Raw genomic sequence first — 15,443 nt, forward strand, 5'->3', positions numbered from 1 at the left:
AAAAATGACGTCGGCTGAAGTGTTCGCTCTCGCGTTCGAGCGGGGGGCGATGTCTATTCTTCGCATGAATATTGATTATACTGCACTATGCTATAATAATACCAGGAGGTATCGATAATATACAACTATGTAATATAACTAGCGAACAGCACCGAGCAGTAGTAAGTCTTCTCTACGTTTCTAACACCGCCCGTCTTTTTAGTTTCTCAGCCGCTCGAATTTTAGTCGACGACGACGGCGGGAGAGGTTTGGTCTCCACCTCCTTAACTTTCGGGAACACGACGACCAAGTTTTTGTTGAAATCAGACAAAGTTTGTTTCAATTCTGAATTGCGCAACGCCGCTTTCTGAATAGAAGATCGCACGCTTTCCAACTCGGCTTTATATTCCGCCTCTTCGCTTTCTTTTTGTTTCTTGTCCAGTAAACGCTTCATCTGCAAGTGCTTCGCCTGTCTTTCTTGCAAAGCTTTCACTTTCTCGTAAGCGTTCGCTTTCGCTTCCATCGTTTTCACGCGTTCCTTCTCTGTTTCCTCGACGTCTTGAATGGCTTTTTTCAACGCTTCTTTGATTTTAGCCGCGTTTTCGGCATCTTTAGCGGTGGAATTCTTACGGCGCAACTTCCCCATGGCGACGTGGTGTTCTCGTTCTCTCGTCTCTTTAATTTGAATGCACAACTCGTGCCGCGTCGCCGCCGAGCGGTGTCGTCTACCTTTCTCCATGACGTTGCGCATCTCTCTTTCTACGTGCATGTTGTTCTCTTCGATTATTTTTTCTTCCTCGAGTCTTCTCGTTTCTTCCCGGAGTGCATTTTCTTTCAACTCGACTTCCAAGTTAGCAGTCTCGCGCAAGACTTTGAGCTTTATCTCTTGCGCTCGTCTCGCTTCCTGCCGCGCTAACTGCGCTCGTTCCGCTTTTTTTCGTTCGTTTTCGTGCATTTCCATGATTTTCTTGCGCTTGTGTTCCGAGTGACGTCGGATGAGCTCTTTCTCCGAGAGTTGTTTCAGTTTTAATTCCTTCAGACGCTCTTCTTCGACAATCGCCATCTTGCGTTCTTTCTCCAGCCTTTGCTCTTCCATTTTCGCTTCGAGGATTTTCGCGCGCGCGATGGTCTCTTCGATTTCCTTCTCTTGTCTCTCAATTTTATCGATGTATTTTTGTTTCGTCTTTTTCAACTTCAGCTTATCTTTCTGCGCTTTTATTTGCTCTTTTCGGATGTTCATGCGCTCGATGAGCTCCAGTGAGTCTGGGATGCTCTTCACTAACTTTTCGGTCAATAATTTGTTCTCGCGGCGATGAATTCGCATTTCTTCCTCAAAATAGTCGTCATCTTCGTCGTCATCGGCGTCGGCGTTGTCGTCGTCGTCGGAAATTTCGTCCGCGTTCAACATCTTTTTCATGGTTCTCATTTCTTCCTTCCTTCGTTCTTCAAACTTTTTCTCGCGCTTTCTCACCTCTTCTTCATCGAGTTTCCACTCGTACTTTCCGTTGTTCTCTAGCGCGCACTCTACGATCGTGTCGACAATGCTTTCTGCCATACGAAGCGGTTGTTCGTGTTCAGGCAAATTCATCTCCGCCGCGGAGAGAACGCCTCGGAGCAACTTGTGTTTTCGTTCTTCGACGTGATATTGATTTTCGTATTTATCTCCTTCGCGTAAGAACTCATCTCTATCGTAATTCCAAGACCCGTTGAACGCGTATCTCGATTCCGAAGTTACCGACTCTTGCACGCGATAATCATCACGCTCTCTGATTCGTCTCAGTTCTTCTTTGCGTTGTTTTCTTTGATGCGGAGTGAGTTTATCCTCCGCGGTCTTGGCGTCAATATCCATCGGAACGTTGTTCTTCGGAGCGTTCAACGTCTCGTCCATTGCTCTAGTTGGATTGACTGGAACTTCGGTAGCGTAGTCCCCTCTCTCGTCGTATATGTGCTTATCTATTTTCGCCTTGAGTCGCAACAGCGCCTGCGCTCGAAACGCTTCGTTACTATCGATGAGCTTCGCTTTCGCCTTGACGCCTTTCATCGAACGAATTTCCTCTCTCGCTTTCCGTTCTAACTCAAACTTAGTACTCCCGGACGCGTTCCGAAGTCGTTCGGAAAATTTAGACTCCGTGTCTTCGTCGTCCTCTTCATCGTTTCTATTCGCGTCTTCTTCTCGCTGTTGTTGTTTCTCTTCTTGATATTTCGGAGGCGTGTTCGTGGACTCGTCTTCCTCTCGTCTCCTTTGCCGCGTTCTCCTCTCCTGTTGTTGTTGTTGTTGTTGTTTATTGTCTTCTTCATCATCTCCTTCCTCGTCGATGTCTTCGCTGCCAAATATGTTCGAGAACACGCTCTCGAAAAACGACTTGTCCCCTTGTTGTTGGTTATTCTTCTTGTTCTTTTTCTTCGTCGTCGTCGATATCAACTCATCTTCTTCTTCGACTTCTTCGAAAAAATTCCGGTGACGAATGTGATTGATTTCGTTCCTCGGAGGAGGAGGAGGTCGGTCTTGCTGTTGTTGTTGTTGTTGTTGTTGTTGTTCCATTATTATTATCTCTTCTTCTCTTTAAAAAACAGTTTTTGTTGTTGTAAATACGACGACGACGACGACAACGTACAGTAGCCGAGTCCTCTTAGAGTTTCTTCTCAGACCGTCGTCTCACAGAGCGCGTAAAACTGAAGAAGTGAATTATGAATTATTGGTTTGGTGTTGCGAAAATTTATAAACCCTAAACACAACTTGGATGAAAAAAGGATAGGGACGACGACGTGAACGAATTTTTCAACTCTTTCTTCATAGTATTACACACGCACTTGTCGTTGTTGCAAACGTACTACAAAACACACCACTACTCATTAATAATGTCTGCACTCGCCCAAACGTTCACGGCAACCTCGGCTTCGGCCTTAGCTTCGCGCAAATCGTCCTCGTTTAACGCGCGTTCTTCTTTGACGACTTCATCCTCCTCTTCCTCTTCTTCCACGAGAGGTGCTCGATTGCAAACGTTTGCGAGAGTCGACGGAGGTGTTGGAGTCTTTGGAAACAAAGCGGGGATGACGCAAATTTTCACGGACGATGGATTGTGCGTCCCAGTGACGGTTATTGCCGTTAAAGATGGGAACTATGTCAGCGCGGTACGTCTTTCGTTTCTATAGAATTTTATCTTTTCCGCCGCGAAAAGAGGGACTTTTACAAGGCAAAATGGTGGCGGTGTGCATTTTACGCGCGCGCATTCTTCGCGCTCGTTTGGTACGAGGAGGATTGAAACCCATCCAAAAAAGAATCCATTCGTTCGTAACGAGTACTTCTTCTCGCGAATGTCCACTCTCTTCCTCGCGCGTGCGTTCGCGTGATGGTTTCCAGCCGCTGGTTTCGAGCGAAAAGGAGGGCGATTTTTGCTTCTTCTTTCGCCCTCGTGTCTCAAACCCTCTTTCTTTCTTTCTTTCTTTTCTCTCTTTCTCCTTTTTTTTCCTTTTCCGAAAAAGGGAAAAAGGGTCAACAACAACAACAACAACAACAACAAACTGATTATCATCAAATCATCTCTCATCAATGAAATAACAATTAAAAAATAGGTTAAAACTGCGGACGCTGATGGATACAACGCCGTGCAAGTGGCGTACGACGCCGTCGCGGAACACAAAATTACCAAGCCTGAAGTCGGTCACTTAGCGAAGGCTGGCGTGAAGCCGATGAGACACGTGGAGGAGTTCCGTCTCGCGGCGCCGGCGGACGGCATCACCGTCGGCCAGAAGTTGAGCGCTCCGGAAATGTTCAAGGAGGGCGACTACGTCGATATTCGAGGAACGTCCATCGGTAAGGGTTTCCAAGGTTCCGTCAAGAGACATGGTTTCGCCAGAGGTTTGATGACGCACGGCTCCAAGTCTCACAGACAACACGGTTCCGTCGGCGCGGGTACGTACCCAGGTAGAATTTTTCCGGGAAAGAAGATGCACGGTCACATGGGTAACGAGACGACGACGATTAAGCAGTTGAAAATCATGAGAGTGGAGGATGATTGCATCATTATCAGAGGAAACGTCCCGGGTAAGAAGGGCAACTTGATTCGTGTAGCTCCGGCGAAGATTGTCGGGAAAAACTGCTAAACATTTATGGAAGTTAACTTTAACGATTAGCAGATAAATAATATTACTAACAACAGGAGAGCTTAAAGAGGGAGAGAGAGAATATGTGTGTGTATATACAAAAACTTAGCAGCAATTGTGATTGAATTTATTAAACTTACTAAATTTACTATATTACTAATTTGTATTGTACAGCAACTTTTTTGTATTCGGTATCCCCTCTATTAACCGAAGTAAAAATTTACAAAGTTATTGACAAACCATCTCTCCGAATCTACGTCCAAAAACTGACCGTTTTCGCTGAATTTCAAAAGCGACAGGTCAAACTGATCCACGGCATCTCGTATTTGCTCGAGCCTCTCCACGCCTCCGTCGCCTAAGAGGAGGCCGGGCTCTTCTTGAATCAAATAATTCACGCAAGGAGAAGGCATGCCGTAAGATTCCAGCGTTTCTTTCGTATCGCGTATACGCATGGATAACACCTCACCATCGCATACTAAGAGCTCCGGACGATACGTCAGAATATTCGAGACGTCGCAAAAGGGCAACTCTCGTTTCATCGCCAGAATAGATTTCGCCACCGTCGTCGCGTCGGTGAAACAAAGGAAAGGAGAAACCGAGAACGCTCTCAACACGTTCGCTACGTTCGTATCAAACACGTCCGCCAAACGACAGGTGTTATGAATAACTCGTTCTGGATCCTCCAGAACCTTTTCCTCTTTGGCGGCGACTTGACAGAACAATATCGATAACGCTTCGATGTGTCGCTCCGTAATCTTCCTCTTTGTTTTCTCGTCGCACTCCTGAGATATTTTCTTCACCCAAGAGTTCGAAATTCGCTGATAGTCGGTCCACGCGGAACACTCTCTGGCTTCGTACGGACCTAATATGGTGTTGATGGTGTGGTCATCCAGAGACGCAAATTTCTTTCCTCCTCCTCCTTCTTTTTCTTCTTTCTTTGGTGACGATGATGATGATGATGACGATACTATTCTTCTCGTTGTTCTCCCAAAAACGCCGCGTGAAAAGCAGCAGCAATCGTTGCGACGCGCGCGGTTACTAACGACAAAACGCGGACTGCACCAACGCGACGACATTATTATCAGCGCATGATTACGTCGTGTTTGGAGATTTCGCGTTTAAACGCGCGCGCGTGTCAATAATGAAGCGAAAGACCAGCATTTTTTTATCCATGCAAAGCAGTTTTATGGGAAAAGTCGTTACAAAAAACAAAAGTGTATTCTATCGCACGCCGAAAAGAGGAACGACGCAAAGAGTAAAGAGAGCAAAAGAGGAAGAAGACTAAGAACGGGAAGAAGATTTCGACGAAATATGACGCATCTGAGATGAGGACGACGACGACGACAGACGCGTTTCTCCGCGCTTTAGCGCATTCGAAAAGCGTCGAGACGCAGACGCTTTTATTGGACGAGATGCTTCGTTCTCTGATATCTGAAACTGAATCTCTGGACGACGACGACGACGAAGACCGAGCGTGGTTTTTAGATTTGAGACCGAGAGAGAAGTACCAGAAGCACTCTTTGTCGCGCTCTGTGAATATTCCGTTCGATGAAATCAGCGGTTCGTTCCACTTGCTGCCGCCAAGAGAGACGCCTTTTTCGGTTTTCGTAGAAGAGGGGAGAGACGACGACGAAGAGAGTTTGGTGTCGTCGTTTGAGAACCAACGAGAAACTTTTCAGAGAGGAGATTTCAAAGGCGTTCAGTGGAACATTAAATACGCTTTCGTCTACAACGAGCATTTTATCAACGCGGTGAACGCAAAAATGCTGAAGATGCAGAAGGATTCGTCGCTCGGAAACGGCGTTGATACGCACGACGTTCTCGCGCTCAATAACGAAAAGAAGAAAAATAAGAGGAGGTTGTGGGAACCTTCACCTTCGGTTAAGGAGTTGTACAAAACGTTTTTATCATCGTCAGAGACGAATAATAATAAAAATAATAACAACAATAATAGTAGCAGCATCGTCCTCGATTTAGGTTCAGGCGTTGGGCGCGATTCCGTTTATCTCGCGTCCAAAGGTTTCGACGTGCTCGCTTGCGATTTCGACCAAAAAGCTTTAACGAGAACGCAGGAAATGGCAAGACTTCATGGCGTCGAAGATAAGGTGAAAGTTTTGAAGTGGGATGCGAGAAATGACGACGCTTTTATGTGCGCTTTGAGTAGCGTCGATGATGTTTCTCGGTTAAAACTCGTCCTTGGCGTTCGCTTCTGTCACAAACCATTATTCGCTCAAATCGTGAAACACATGCCCGCGGAGAGCGATTGTTTCTTCGCGTGGTTTCACTTCGCCAAAGGCTGCGAGCATTCCAAAGTTGGCCGGCCAAACAAAGAGAAAGATTTAATCGCGCCGAACGAAGAGCTGCGATCAATTTTTACCAAGAACGAAGGATTCGAAGTTTTGAAAGATGACGTCTCGTTCATTTCGGATGGTCGTCCTTCCGCAAATTTCATCGCGAGAAGATGAAATGCCGGTGTAATATACGATAGCGTTTTTAGAATAGTTAGTTTTTAATGATATAATGTACGGTAGCCGCAGCGTAGTGAATAAGTATTATATGTCTCTCTCCCTCTCTCTCTCTCTCTCTCTTTCTAATTTTTATAATAGTATAGCAAAGGTTTTGTTGTTTACTTCTTTTCCTTCTTGGCCGGCGCCGCCGACGACGCGGCAATGGTCGCCTCCGCCTTCGCTCTCGCCTTCGACATAGTCTTACGGCGAGATTTCAAGTCCGCGCCGAGTTTCGCCGTACCTTCCATGGTGTACGAACTCATGGACGCAGTGGAGGAGCCAACGAAACCTTCACCCGCGAATTCCGTTCGTCTGGCGAAGCCGCCCATGGAAGATTGGGACGGGATCGTCAAGTTGGCGTTGGCGCTCTTCGCGACGGTGGAGACCGCGGCGGCTGTGAACAAAGCCAAGGCGGCTCTGCGGTCAACCTTGTCTTCCGCCTTGGCGGTGACGACGGTTTGTACCTTCGATCTTCTCGTCGTTTGCGTCTGTAATAGCGTTAGTATGAACGAGTACGTTTTGGGTGGTGGTCAGTATTTTTGAACAATGAGGGAGATGTTGGCCAGAAAAAACAAAACGGGAGGAATGGAAAATCTCTCTCGCTTCTCTCTCTCATTAAAAAAGAGCCATCTTTCTCCTTTTTTTCCGTATCTTCGAAGGAAGGAAGCAGACTTATTGGGGGCAAAAAATAAAACTCATCGTCTTCTGTCTCTCTCTCACTCCTTCCTTCTAAAGGAAACTCCCTCGACGACGAACGAACGATCGCTTTCAGATAGAGTGGCAGATGAGGATCAAAGCGTTTCTTCCTCGAATGCTTCTTCTCCCCTCTGAAATAAGAGAGAGAGTGCGTTTTTTTACGCCTCATCATAGGACTCCTCCCAATATTTGAGAGAGAGAGAGAGAGAGATAAACAAAATTATCTCATTCGTCTCTTTCTCTCTCTCTCTTCTGTTGTCTGCACCTCCTCCTCAACCGTTGTCGTCCATCTCTCGTCGTCGTCGCGCGATAATCGCAAAAGAGCAGATTTGAAAAAAGAGCGCGCGCGCGCGAGTATAAACGTACCTTCAAGGCCGAGACGGAGGCAATAGTTTGAAAAGAGCTCGCGATCATTTTGTTGGTTTATTTTGTGTGTATTTATGGCGAACCAAAGAGGCGAGTTTCCTCTAGGCTCTCTCGATTAGGGTATAGACAAATGCAAGAGATTCAACAAAACAGAAGAAACAGAGGTTGTGTTTTTGTGTGGTCTACAATATTTTACAACAACAAATAAACTTTTCGTTTTAAAAGTGGAGAGCAGCGGCGGAAATATACAATCTCTCAACCTCTTCCGCGCGCTCTGTATAGTATTATTCTTTTCTTTCTTTCTTTCTTTTTCTGTGTTGGTACAAAAGAATATTCTTATTGTTACGTAGTATTATATTTTCTTCTTTTCTTCTCACGCAACCGGCATCGCGTGAACTTCCAAATCCGGGAAGTACGTGGCTTTGGAGTTGGAACCATTCGCTGCCGATGCCGCCGCCTCTGCCGATACCACGCTCTCGTTCTCCTCAAAGTCATAACGTGAGATTCGAGACCGCGTGACCTCGATTACATCGCCTAATTTCATTTCAAAATTGTGAACGTCGTCGATGTCGACGTTCTCGCGATTTACCCGCAACGTCCGGATGCCGACAAACTCGCTCGAAAAACCGTTTCTCACCGCCGGCATCGTCTTTTGATCGTCGAGCAAATCAACTTCCGATAATCGAGAACCGGCTTCGACTTCTTTGATGCTCATAGAACCGTCGATGACCAAAATGACGTACGTCATTTTAGGCGCCGAAGGACTACCAGCGTTTGGCGAAGAGGACAACGCGTCATTCACGTTTGCTCTCTTCATGGCATCTTCGAGAACGGTAAACTCATCGAAAGAACCGGAAACGTCCAACGGTGCCATTGATTCGTTGTCGCTCGACGACGCCGACGACGGAAACGGGAAGGTGTTCTCCATCGAAGGTTTCCCTGGCAAGCGTACTTTGGATTTATCTTTGACATCTTGCATGCGAGAAAGGACGAAACGAGCCCATCGAATTCCACTCTCATCCACCGGAGACGACAAACAAGTATCGTTCACTTTGTACCGCCAATGCGCTGCGACGCCGAATTCGGCTTGCATGTGCATAGACACCGTTCTCACTTGGACTTCCAAATTGTTCCCGGCTTCATCTTTCACGACGGTGTGTAAAGATTGGTACCCGTTCGATTTCGGGCTCGAGACGTAGTCTTTAAAACTACCTTGAACCTTTGACATGAGTCCGTGCACTTTCGAAATGACCAACTCGCACCCATCCTTACCAGCACTGTCCGGGATAATGATTCGAATGGCGCGCACGTCGCGAACGTCTTCGAGCTTGATGTTTTTCTTTTTCATTTTTTTATACACGGAATACAATCCTTTCTCGCGGCCAACGATTTCCATCGGCTTCAACTCTTCCATGGAAGTATCGTTTGAGATGGCGTATTCGAACGACTCCATCGCCTTCAGAATCGTTTCCTTCGAAGATACGCGCTTCAACTGCGCGCATAACTCTTCGTATTGCTCCGGGTGTAACGTCTTGAAGCAAATATCCTCCAATTCATTCTTGATGGTGGCCATACCCAATCGGTTCGCGATGGGCACAAACACGGCGAGCGTCTCTTCGGCGAGTTTACCGCGTCTCGATCTCGACACGTTCTCCTTCATCGTTCGCATAGTTTGTAAACGTTTCGCGAGTTTGATGATCACGACTCGCGAATCTGTCATAGCTAATAGCAGTTCGCGGAGAGAACGCATTTCTTCAACCTCCAAGTCACGCCCCGACGCTTGGTGTAACTTTGACACGACCGTCAATTTTCCGACATCCATCGCGAGCTTCGTAACTTCTTCGCTGATACCTTTCAACAACAAATCGTCTTTATTGAGTAAAGTTGTGGTCGTCACATCGTGCAGCAGCGCCGCCGAAATGATACCAGCGTCAGCTCCCAATTCGCACAAAATCTTAGCCGTGCCGACGCAATCCAACAACAACGGTCGGTGTCCAAAATCCGAGTGCGCTTGGACGCACACTTTGAACGCTTTTTGAACTTCTCTCGACTCGAACGATTTCGGGTATTCTTCAATCAAACCATTCAAGATAGCAGCGTTTTCTTCGTTCAATCCAAGACTCTCAATGCCGGCATCTTCTTCTTCGGAGGTACGCGCCCCTATCATTTTGCCGAGCTCCTTGGAGAGCTGCGTCGTCAACTGCGACGTGTTTCTCGAAACGACTGAAAACAAGCTCGCTTTCGAGTTTGGAGACACCGGTGGCTTTAAATGATGCGTCAAAGGCTTTGGTGGTGTTGATGATGTCGTCGTGGACGCCGCATTAGTCGTCGTCGTCGTGTCGAAACCAGCGTGCGTTTTAAAGTCTCCTTCCTCCGCCGCCGAGGAAGGCGAGAACATGCCGCTGGAATGGAGCGAATTCGATGACAAGGACGGAGATACGCGCGTAGGCGTCGACATCGGTGGTGTCTTCGCCAACTCTGACGATGAAGAGCTGTTCTTCATAGTCGTTGTCGTCTGCGCCTTCACGCCAAACCCAGAGATTCTCGTTTGCGGAACGTCTTTGGGCAAAGGCGAAGCGCCTTTCACGCTGGACGAACTTCGGAAACTCGCCGGCGACGACGATTTCCCGTACGACTCCGACATTCTGTTCTGTACGGACGAGGACATCGTCGTTGGTTTCGGCGACGACGAGAACGCGGCGGTGAAACCGGAGGTCGCGGCGGAACTCATATTTTTTTCCCTCTCTCTAAAAAAGAGAGACTTTTTACCCCTTTTTTTGTTGTACTCTCCAAGAGAATTTAAGAAGGGTGCCTTTGGTCCACTCGTTTAAACGAAGCGATTTGAACGAAGAGACGTCGCGCGTGTTCTTTGTTCGTATCTGTTGTTTCACGCAGAAGAAGAGAAACGAGGACGGTCAGAAGATATAAATACGGAAGAATACAAAGCGCGCGATATTCTTCGATCGTTTCGATCAGATCCTCGTCGCGTGTGCGCGTATTTCGCGCGAGTCAAAATTCGGAACGCCGTTTCAAATTACCGTTGAAGACGACCAAACACCACTCGTTCGTGTTGACGCGGGAAAAGAGATTCCAATTTTAGAACCGTGTTAAAAGCAACGATGATGCGAACGCACGACGTACCGAGACGCTCGCGAAAGCCGTTCAACAGATACCGCCTCGTTCGCTTTTGTGGTGAAGCGAAGCGATCTCTCTTTTTATGTTTATGTGTGTGCTCTCGTACGCGCGCACTTGAAATTATTTCTGAAGAGATGGAAAATTTTTACGAAGCGTCGTTTTGACTGATTTTTTGAACGACCACGTCGTCGTCAAAAACTCACAAGAAACGGATCTCATCACTTTTTAAAGGGGGAGCGAAATAATACACGTGTGTAAGACACTCTTTTTACAATCATCATAATACGCAGATTTCAAATCGCGGTACTATCATTTGCTACTCTTTTCGAGCGCGCTCAACGCCATCAGTCTCAACACGTCCGTCGGGTCGTTGAGAGTGTTTCTATTTTCAGCGAGCTTCATTTTAATATTCTTCGCGGCGACTTGCCTTTTCGAGTCCTCGGTCGCGCCGTCTTTGTGCCGGTGCTCGTGTTGGTTTCTTTTGTGCAGTCTGGACGATGTGGACGATAACAACTCGTCGACGCACTTTGCAATCGTACGCGCGGCTTCCGACGCAGCCTGTCGTCTGCTGCTCGATTCCCTGTTTTTGTTTTTAGTAGTATCGCTATTATTATTATTTCCTTGTTGTTGTTGTTGTTTCTCCGCCTCGTCTTCTTCGCCCTTCTTCTCTCCTACTTTATTTTCGAATAATAACAATCGATCGAAAGTAGACGCGTATTCATCCGGAGATAACGGCGACGTCGATCCGCTGTACGCCGAGCTCGTTATTCGTTCGACTCGGGCACCGACGTCTCTTCGCATCTCTTCTAATATTTCTTTTCGCACTTGCTCTCTCAACGCCACTCGCATCTTCGAGGGCGACAAGTTATACAACGTCTTGTCCTCTTCATCTTTTTGTTTCAAGAGTAACTTTTTCCTCCTCAACTCTTCCAACGCAAACTTTTCGGACTCTTTCGCTCTTTGCATTTCTCCTCTTTCCTTCTCTAAAGTTCTGTTCAAGTTATCGAAATCTTCGGCGGCGTTTGAGATGTGCCGCTCGACGCGTCTCAGTTGTTCCTCTAAACTCAGCGCTCTCTTTCTTAGCCTTTCGGCATTTTTCGTCGCTTTCTGTTCTTTCAATTTGCTCAAGATTAACTTGGTCGCGAATTTCCATCTTTGTTTCGCGGATACAAACGTCATCTCTCCCAATGCTGCCATTAAATCTTCCATTTGTTCGTTTAACATTATCTTTTCCTCGCGTTCGCTTTGTAACTGTATCTCGTAGTCTCTTTGCAAAGCCACTTGTTTGGAATCAAACTGCGAGGCGATTCTATTGGATGCGTCGATAATGAACGCATCGAAGGATACGTCGACGACTGCGACTGAAGTGTTCATGTTGTTGTGAATTGTAATGCTATCATCGTCATCGTTCTCGTCTTCGTTTCTTCTCGTCTTCTCGTCTTTGTCTTCTTTGTCTTCTTCTTCTTTTCCCCCTCCTCTTCTTGAATCCTTCTTTCTGCTGCTGTTTGGTCCGTTTTGTCCTCCTTTCGGGAACGCTTTCTGTTGTTGTTGTTGCTGAGACTGCTGAGACTTCTTGCGTGCGACGCCGTTGCTGCTTTTCCTTCCCATTCTCGACGGAGAAGAAGAGGAGAAAGAATAATCACTTTTTTTGCCGCTCGTGTCTTCAAAGTCGTTTTCCGTCGTTTTTGTCGTCGTCTCTGAGTTGATGAGTTTGAGCGAAAGTTCACCCAATATCTCCCGTTCCATGCGTGTTTTTATTGATTACAACACGGACGACGCGAGAAGGAAACAACGTAGAGGGGTGGTGGTGGTTGAACCGTTGGTATTTGTGATGATAGTATCGACAAAGGCGGTAACTGTGACGAAAAGTTTTTTTTACACACGCCCCGGGAGGGGGGTTCCCCTTTGAAAAAACAAAAAATGAATGTACAGAAAGATGATGATAAAGGGTAATGGCTTCTAAAATATGTATAATAAACACGCTATCGTCGCACCCAACACAAACTCCTCTCTCTCTCTCTCTACGTAGCACACGCACTCTTCCTTCTAACTCTTCCTTCTAAATAGTTAACTAAAAATATTTACAAATAGCTTAATATATATGCAGGTTATGTGTATAATAATTATCGTCGTCGTCGTCGTCCTCGTCGTCCTCGTCGTCCTCGTCGTCGTCGTCGTCGTATCTTTTTCAAATAAACTGATTGCTTTGCAATTCCAAGTGGCCTCTTTTCAGAGCGACCGGGCGATGAATTCCCGCCGTCGTGTTCGTCGGAGATATTGGAGAGGGGTGCTCCGTCATATCCTCAAAACTCACGCGGTTAGAACTCGGAAAGGCTCCTATACTCGAAGGCGATGCAACGCCGCTTCCGCGGATGTTTTTGTCTTCGGCGGTGTAAACGCCGCCCGTCTCCAAGGAGCTATTACCGTCACTCGCAGCTGATTGATCTAGAACCGGCATCGACATCATCTGTTGTTGTTGATAATGATGATATTGTCGCGGCGAATACATTCCGCCGCCGTAATACGGAAAGTATGTACCAGAGTGCGTAGAACCTTCTCTCGAAGCCGTCGGTATTTTCAAATCCAACGACGACGGCGGCATTGCAACATTTCCACCACCAATAGAAGCCGCAGCTTCAGCCGCACGACGCTCAAGCAAACTCATTCCAGCGGTATTAGTAGCAGTAGCGGCGGTCGCGTTGATGTTTTTATTCATCTCCGCCCATTGCACCTGCATCATATTTGAATTAAGATTCATGTATTGTAACGAGTACGGGACTTGATACATCAGCGGAATCGACTGCTGAGATGGGTTCATAGACGTGGCCATAGCCGCTTGCATAGCTGCCACAGCTGCGGCAGTATTTTGAACATGTTGCAACTGCATTTGCTGATAGAATGCTGCCGCTACATCTGCTTCAGAAATGTTGTTCATATTGAGTGGAGCAGAATTTGGACGAGGTTCGAGACCCTTCTTCTCTCGAGATATGTCCGAGGACGGCGGCCGAACCGAGCGTTGTACATCGCAACTTCTGCGAACTTTTCTCGGCGAACCGATGATCGATTCATCTTGACCAGCCTCGTTCTCAGTATTTCTGCCCCATTCGTAGTCGTCGCTGTTGTTGATGACGTTCTTGTTCTCGTCACCACTGACTTGTTCACCTTTACCGCCGTTTTTCTTCGTGGTGTCCAAAGCGGTTGCCGCGTCGAGCAACGCATCAAACAGTAACCCGCTGTCTTTTCCAGAACAACTGTTCGAACCTTGTCGCTTCAACGTCGGTCGCGTAGGCGTAGCCGCCGTTGCCTTTTCGATGACTCTTTCCTTTCGTTGCCACAGTCTACCAGTAGAGAACGACTTTCCCTTCTTTTTCTTCTCTTCCTCGGTGGGGGCGCTGAGAGAAAATTCGTCGTCGATTTGGACGACGTCCGCCCTTCTTTCATCAGATTCCTGAGAAGTATGCGTACTTTCAGCAATTTTCATCTCAGTATTCGTCGCCACCGTCGCAGTAGTTGACTTCTTTTTCTCCGCACCGTTATCGTCGTCGTCTTTCTCGGTACTTTTCTCTTGAAGTTGCAGCTGGTGTTTCTGCACTGCGTTTGCTGCGGCAGCCGCTTTCGCGGCTTTCGCCTGTTGGCGCGACGGCGATCGAGTATTGTTACTCTCGCCTCTTTTCTCTGCGGTCAAACCACCGTTCGAGTTAATCGCACTACCAGTAGAGTTTGGTAACAAGTGAATGTTCGAATTCGGATCTGCGTATAGTTCGTCGCGCATTTTGAGCATCTCTTGGAGACGATTTTCAATGTCTTCCAAAATCACTTTTCGCGTCGGCGCGCCGACGACGACAAAGTTTCCTCCCCTTTCTTCTCCTTGTTGTTCTTTAAGTCCTCGGGGGGGTTCCTCTTCTTTTCCCGATACCGATGATGATGATACAACCTTCTCCTTCTCCTCTTCGAGTTGTTTAATCAGCATGTCAATCTTCTTCACCTTTCGAAACGGCCAGCGCACGATGCCAAACTCTCGGCATTTCTGTTTAAGAACCGTCACGCATAAGCCCAACTGTTTTATTTGGAGGACAGACAGAGGACAATGAGTAAGGTGGTGAGTTTTGAGTGAAACGCCCCCCCCAAATCGGTCTCCGAGCAAAAAAAACAAACAGTAAATGGCACCCAAATAAGTGCACCCAAAAAACCCAAGACAAAAAAAAATTCTTTCCACGTGTTTTTGTTCTTGTTGTTTTTGTTCCTTCTGACGAGGATGAGCGAGCGCGTGTCTTTTTTTACGTACCTTCTTTGCGGCGTCGTTGATTGGGAGATGAAACACCGTCCTCAAATCATCCATGGATTGGACGTTCTGCACTGTTACTTGCGTGCGATTCTGGATTGATAGAGAGTTGCATTATTTCGCAACGAGTTCGTTAGTACATAGAAAAGAAGACACACGACAAAATTGCGAAATCCAACGTTTCGTCTCTTTCGTAACGAGAGAAAGTTCTCGTTCTGGCTGACGCGATTTTTTCTGTTAAAAAGCGGACAAAAAAAAATCATCTTAAAAACCGCGGTTAACGTCGAGAGAACGACGATGCGAATTGAAACGTACCGGCATGTTAACATAAATACACGACGTATTGATGTTTGATGTGAAAACAGGCGGCTCTG

General features: G+C 46.9%; 8 protein-coding genes across 8 annotated transcripts; 2 read left to right on the plus strand and 6 right to left on the minus strand.

Annotated features, from left to right (window-relative positions):
* Nucleotides 1-172: 172 nt before the first annotated feature.
* On the minus strand, nt 173-2,521 carry Bathy02g00110 (unknown protein; the record flags this gene model as incomplete). Its single annotated transcript, XM_007514415.1, has 1 exon — nt 173-2,521. One exon carries the CDS (start codon nt 2,519-2,521, stop codon nt 173-175), a length of 2,349 nt encoding a protein of 782 aa, XP_007514477.1.
* Nucleotides 2,522-2,838: 317 nt separating this feature from the next.
* Bathy02g00120 (50S ribosomal protein L3) lies at nt 2,839-4,083 on the plus strand (the record flags this gene model as incomplete). The annotated part of the gene is made up of 2 exons (XM_007514620.1): nt 2,839-3,111; nt 3,553-4,083. 2 exons carry the CDS (start codon nt 2,839-2,841, stop codon nt 4,081-4,083), a joined length of 804 nt encoding a protein of 267 aa, XP_007514682.1.
* A 203-nt stretch (nt 4,084-4,286) lies between these two features.
* Bathy02g00130 (hypothetical protein MICPUN_62681) lies at nt 4,287-5,159 on the minus strand (the record flags this gene model as incomplete). Its single annotated transcript, XM_007514876.1, has 1 exon — nt 4,287-5,159. One exon carries the CDS (start codon nt 5,157-5,159, stop codon nt 4,287-4,289), a length of 873 nt encoding a protein of 290 aa, XP_007514938.1.
* Nucleotides 5,160-5,408: 249 nt separating this feature from the next.
* Bathy02g00140 (predicted protein) lies at nt 5,409-6,548 on the plus strand (the record flags this gene model as incomplete). The annotated part of the gene is made up of 1 exon (XM_007514996.1): nt 5,409-6,548. One exon carries the CDS (start codon nt 5,409-5,411, stop codon nt 6,546-6,548), a length of 1,140 nt encoding a protein of 379 aa, XP_007515058.1.
* Nucleotides 6,549-6,709: 161 nt separating this feature from the next.
* On the minus strand, nt 6,710-6,919 carry Bathy02g00150 (unknown protein; the record flags this gene model as incomplete). Its single annotated transcript, XM_007514501.1, has 1 exon — nt 6,710-6,919. One exon carries the CDS (start codon nt 6,917-6,919, stop codon nt 6,710-6,712), a length of 210 nt encoding a protein of 69 aa, XP_007514563.1.
* A 1,106-nt stretch (nt 6,920-8,025) lies between these two features.
* Bathy02g00160 (GTP pyrophosphokinase) lies at nt 8,026-10,383 on the minus strand (the record flags this gene model as incomplete). The annotated part of the gene is made up of 1 exon (XM_007514543.1): nt 8,026-10,383. One exon carries the CDS (start codon nt 10,381-10,383, stop codon nt 8,026-8,028), a length of 2,358 nt encoding a protein of 785 aa, XP_007514605.1.
* A 713-nt stretch (nt 10,384-11,096) lies between these two features.
* On the minus strand, nt 11,097-12,395 carry Bathy02g00170 (unnamed protein product; the record flags this gene model as incomplete). The annotated part of the gene is made up of 1 exon (XM_007514502.1): nt 11,097-12,395. The coding sequence occupies one exon, from the start codon at nt 12,393-12,395 to the stop codon at nt 11,097-11,099; it is 1,299 nt and encodes a 432-aa protein (XP_007514564.1).
* Nucleotides 12,396-12,975: 580 nt separating this feature from the next.
* On the minus strand, nt 12,976-15,390 carry Bathy02g00180 (predicted protein; the record flags this gene model as incomplete). Its single annotated transcript, XM_007514802.1, has 3 exons — nt 12,976-14,844; nt 15,073-15,162; nt 15,385-15,390. 3 exons carry the CDS (start codon nt 15,388-15,390, stop codon nt 12,976-12,978), a joined length of 1,965 nt encoding a protein of 654 aa, XP_007514864.1.
* Between the last annotated feature and the right edge of the window lie 53 nt (nt 15,391-15,443).

The sequence above is a fragment of the Bathycoccus prasinos genome (genome assembly GCF_002220235.1).
Source record: "Bathycoccus prasinos genomic : Chromosome_2".
In the NCBI taxonomy this organism is placed as follows: domain Eukaryota; kingdom Viridiplantae; phylum Chlorophyta; class Mamiellophyceae; order Mamiellales; family Bathycoccaceae; genus Bathycoccus; species Bathycoccus prasinos.